Source organism: Nansenia antarctica (assembly GCF_963989245.1).
Source record: "Nansenia antarctica genome assembly, chromosome: 19".
In the NCBI taxonomy this organism is placed as follows: Eukaryota; Metazoa; Chordata; class Actinopteri; order Argentiniformes; family Microstomatidae; genus Nansenia; species Nansenia antarctica.
In genome coordinates, this window is record NC_137692.1 from 18781137 (window position 1) to 18786136 (window position 5000).

At 46.6% G+C, this 5000-nt stretch overlaps 1 protein-coding gene across 1 annotated transcript in view; it reads right to left on the minus strand.

The window, feature by feature from the left end:
• galnt2 (UDP-N-acetyl-alpha-D-galactosamine:polypeptide N-acetylgalactosaminyltransferase 2) overlaps nt 1-5000 on the minus strand; it is a gene marked incomplete at its 5' end in the record, with an annotated part of 84735 nt that overhangs the window by 12754 nt on the left and 66981 nt on the right. The window contains 3 exons of the mRNA XM_080548793.1: nt 802-867; nt 1896-1963; nt 4167-4265. Of these exons, the coding sequence (XP_080404919.1) occupies nt 802-867; nt 1896-1963; nt 4167-4265 (233 nt within the window). The remainder of the gene's footprint in view (nt 1-801; nt 868-1895; nt 1964-4166; nt 4266-5000) is intronic.

Below are 5000 nucleotides of genomic sequence, written 5' to 3' on the forward strand. Positions count from 1 at the left end.
ATTATTATTAACAGAGATAGCAGCACTAATATGAATAGCTAGCCAGGTGTTTCTGGCTCAGTCCCATCTCTACTGGACAGCTCAAAGCACTTTCCTGAAAAACACTCTGCTGGTAATAAACCCCACCTTGTTAGGATAGTATATTCTCCCCCCATTGACTCCCTATAAACCTGTCCAGTGGTTTTTATGAGACATTATGACTTCAGTCAGGAGTCCAGACCCGTTCCCGACCCCCATAATGATACTTCTAGGTTTTCTACAGTACCAAATATAGAATAAAACATGCTTTCTAGATGCACAATACGAAAAGCATTTTTTTTTTTTTTAAAGATATCCTGAAAATCTGTTACCTGGAATTGATTGAATTCTGGCCTTTCTCTCAATCACTATAGTTGGATTAGTGATTTGGACAAGGTCAAACTGTATGACAGTAACAACATTGGCAAATGTCTGACTGTTCATTTCTACAGTATTTATGTAGAATTATATTTTTTTATACATAAACACGACACTATATTCTAGTGTTAACACTGCGTGAGCTTAGAATTATAAGGTTCTATCTCCGTTTAGGGTAGTTCAGAGATATTGAGCGTCAAAGTTTTTACATTCCATTATGTTTTGTGAGATGGAACCTTCATATTTTATTAATGACTAACTAAAAAATGTCAACATTTAAAAAATAACACCACACAGGCATTAATAAACACCTAATGGATCAGATTATGTAAAAAACTAAATTTTGACAAAAATGGAGATAGAAGCTTATAATTCTAACGTCAGGACTGTACTATCTCCTCTCACCTTCTCTACGATCGTTACGGAGGACTCGGATCTTCTCCATCTTCCCCAACAAGGCTCCATCCTCGGCTGGAAACACAAACACAACTTGAGTTATGTAATAATAATAATAATAATAATAATAATAAGGGGCCTTGTGTGAACAGATGGGTTTTGAGGAACGAACTTGACAACTGGTAATGATTTATATAGCGCCTTATTCCAAAGCGCTTTACAATGGCCTCTTAATCACCCATTCACACAGTCACACATTCACACACCAATTGTGGCAAGCTACCATGCAAGGCGCCGGCCCGCTCGTTGGGAGCAATTTGGGGTTCAGCGTCTCCGCGTACCAGATAAAACAAGTGCACCTCATGTATTTCAAAATAAAAATAAAAACTGAACCCAGGTCTGTTCTGCACGGTCCTTAGACAGGGACCAGAGGGGCTTAGATGACACTGCTGACAGCTACAGCACAAGAACAGGGATGTGACATGTCTACACGCTGAGGCCAGGGAAATGCCCCCGGGAAGACACAGACAACACATGACAAGACTGATGTGTGTGACACTCACACGCACACACAGTGCATCAGAGCGTGTCAGAGTGTGTCAGAGGGCATGTCCAGCAGTGGCCATTTCTGTCATTTCTTGAGAAGGAGGCTTGGCTCATGGTTCAGGAGAGGTTTTAGTACTGGTGGTGTGTGTGTGAGTGTATGTGTGTGTGTGTGTGTGTGTGTGTGTGTGTGTGTGTTTGTGTGTGTGTGTGTGTGTGTGTTTATGTGTGTGTGTGTGTGTGTGTGTGTGTGTATGTGTGTGTGTGTTTATGTGTGTGTGTGTTTATGTGTGTGTGTGTGTGTGTGTGTGTGTTTATGTGTGTGTGTGTGTGTGTGTGTGTGTGTTTATGTGTGTGTGTGTGTGTGTGTGTGTGTGTGTGTATGTGTGTGTGTGTTTAGGTGTGTGTGTGTTTATGTGTGTGTGTGTGTGTGTGTGTGTGTGTGTGTGTGTGTTTATGTATGTGTGTGTGTGTGTGTGTGTGTTTGTGTGGTGTGTGTGTTTGTGTGTGTGTGTGTTTATGTGTGTGTGTGTGTGTGTTAGCATTGAAACATCACTTGCCGTTGTCACTGTAGTCGTCCACCAGAATGATCTCCTTCACCAGGTGGGCGGGGCTCTCCTTCAGAACACTGGGACACAGGAGAGAGGACACGGCTTAACACTACATCAGCCATGGGTGGGGTCATTAACACTAGAACAGCCATGGGTGGGGTCATCAACACTAGAACAGCCATGGGTGGGGTCATCAACACCACAACAGCCATGGGTGGGGTCATTAACACCACAACAGCCATGGGTGGGGTCATTAACACTAGAACAGCCATGGGTGGGGTCATTAACACTAGAACAGCCATGGGTGGGGTCATTAACACTAGAACAGCCATGGGTGGGGTCATTAACACTAGAACAGCCATGGGTGGGGGTCATTAACACTAGAACAGCCATGGGTGGGGGTCATTAACACTAGAACAGCCATGGGTGGGGTCATTAACACTAGAACAGCCATGGGTGGGGTCATTAACACTAGAACAGCAATGGGTGGGGGTCATTAACACTACAACAGCCATGGGTGGGGTCATTAACACTAGAACAGCCATGGGTGGGGTCATTAACACCAGAACAGCCATGGGTGGGGTCATTAACACTAGAACAGCCATGGGTGGGGTCATTAACACTAGAACAGCCATGGGTGGGGTCATTAACACTAGAACAGCCATGGGTGGGGGTCATTAACACTAGAACAGCCATGGGTGGGGTCATTAACACTAGAACAGCCATGGGTGGGGTCATTAACACTAGAACAGCCATGGGTGGGGTCATTAACACTAGAACAGCCATGGGTGGGGTCATTAACACCAGAACAGCCATGGGTGGGGTCATTAACACTAGAACAGCCATGGGTGGGGGTCATTAACACTAGAACAGCCATGGGTGGGGGTCATTAACACTACAACAGCCATGGGTGGGGTCATTTAACACTAGAACAGCCATGGGTGGGGTCATTAACACTAGAACAGCCATGGGTGGGGTCATTAACACCACAACAGCCATGGGTGGGGTCATGTAACACTAGAACAGCCATGGGTGGGGGTTCATTAACACTACAACAGCCATGGGTGGGGTCATTAACACTAGAACAGCCCTGGGTGGGGTCATTAACACTACAACAGCCATGGGTGGGGGTCATTAACACTACAACAGCCATGGGTGGGGTCATTAACACTACAACAGCCATGGGTGGGGTCATTAACACTAGAACAGCCATGGGTGGGGGTCATTAACACTACAACAGCCATGGTTGGGGTCATTTGACCCTGTGAGTAAAAATAGTTTTATATCTTTGCACTCAATCAAATTTCAGACCGCTCCTTTCATGACTTTTCCTAGATATGTGCGTTCTACCATCCGGTATCCTTACATTTTCAAAATCAAATCAGGATAAGCTAGTATAAAGCTATTTTGCAGTTTTCTGTGTAGGAGGCACGCTAATATACAAGAGGTGCCAACAACTAGTGGTCGTTGTGAGTAAATAGCAGCGTGGCATTGTAAAGACTATGGTCATTTTGACCCGCTGAGGCGGCTCTTATAGTAGGTAAAAAAAGGCACAGCTGTTCGAGTGTTAAACCAGCCACACGTGACTCTGGGTTAGACATCAGAGCCTACTTCTCTGTGTTACTTTGTCCAGGCCACTGTGTGTGATAGAGACCTGCACCCAGTGGAATATGATTGGTCCAAAAGATGGAAAAAGAAGGTGGAAATGTATAAAAAATGATTTGAGGGGCAGAGGGTGTGTAGCCTCACCTGGAGGGGGGGGAGGGGTAGAAGTGGAGAAGAGGGCGGAGGAGGAGGAGGGGTGGGGGGAGGTAGAAGTGGAGAAGAGGGCGGAGGAGGAGGAGGGGTGGGGGGAGGTAGAAGTGGAGAAGAGGGCGGAGGAGGAGGAGGGGTGGGGGGAGGTAGAAGTGGAGAAGAGGGCGGAGGAGGAGGAGGGGTGGGGGGAGGTAGAAGTGGAGAAGAGGGCGGAGGAGGAGGAGGGGTGGGGGGAGGTAGAGGTGGAGAAGAGGGAGGAGGGGTGGGGGGAGATAGAGGTGGAGAAGAGGGGGGAGGAGGAGGAGGAGGAGGGGTGGGGGGAGGTAGAGGTGGAGAAGAGGGAGGAGGAGGAGGAGGAGGAGGAGCGGGAGGAGGAGGAGGAGGAGGAGGAGGAGGGTGTGTAGCCTCACCTGATGACAGTCGGCAGCTGAGCAGAGGAGGCGTGGAAGGTGGAAAGGGGGAGGAGGAGGAGGAGGAGGAGGAGGACAGGAGAGGAAGAGGACAGGACAGGGTGCAGAGCCTCACCTGACCACCGTGCGCAGCAGAGCGGAGCGAGCCTCGTTGTGGAAGGTGATGACCACGCTGGACGCCGGGAGCGCCGTCTGCCACTGTTTATGTCTGCAGCTGAGAGGGAACAGGAACAGGACAGGTCAGAGATAATAACAATAATAATAATAATAATAATGATACTAATAATGATACTAATACTACTACTACTACTAATAATAATAATAATGATAATAATAATAATAATAATAATACATTAGACTTATATAGCGCTTTTCTAGACACTCAAAGACGCTTTACAAACTGAAAAGATCGAGTTGTAATAATAAAAAGAAACAAAAATAATAATAAAAGAAAGTATAGAGGCCTAATTGAGGTAGTGCCTGGGGACGCATGGGAAGGGGAGGGGGAGAGGGTTAACTGGTGAAGGCGAGCTTGAAGAGGTGGGTTTTGAGGGCCTGTTTAAATGAGATGCAGTCAGCTACTCTTGAAAGAAAAGAGGAAAGGTTTCTTCATTGGTAAGACCGTGGTGGTGTTCTGGTAGAACAGACATCATTTGGGTCGAAGACAATAGACAGCCACTTCTTGGAGGAACAAAAAAATCTTTACTTTTAGTATCAGATATTTTTAACATGACATCATCAGGGTAAAAGACAATAGACAAATAGAGACCATGTCCACTGGTATACCTTAAGGACCAACAGGAGACCAGAGAAACAAAGCCTACTGCCCAGCTAGAAATGGAGTTAGGAAGGATACCTGTGCACTCCACAAGCTATTTGTCAAGTTCTCCCCAGTGGCGGCTGGTGCAAAAAATTTTGGGTGGGGCACAGCAGTGTGGCGGGGGGGTTG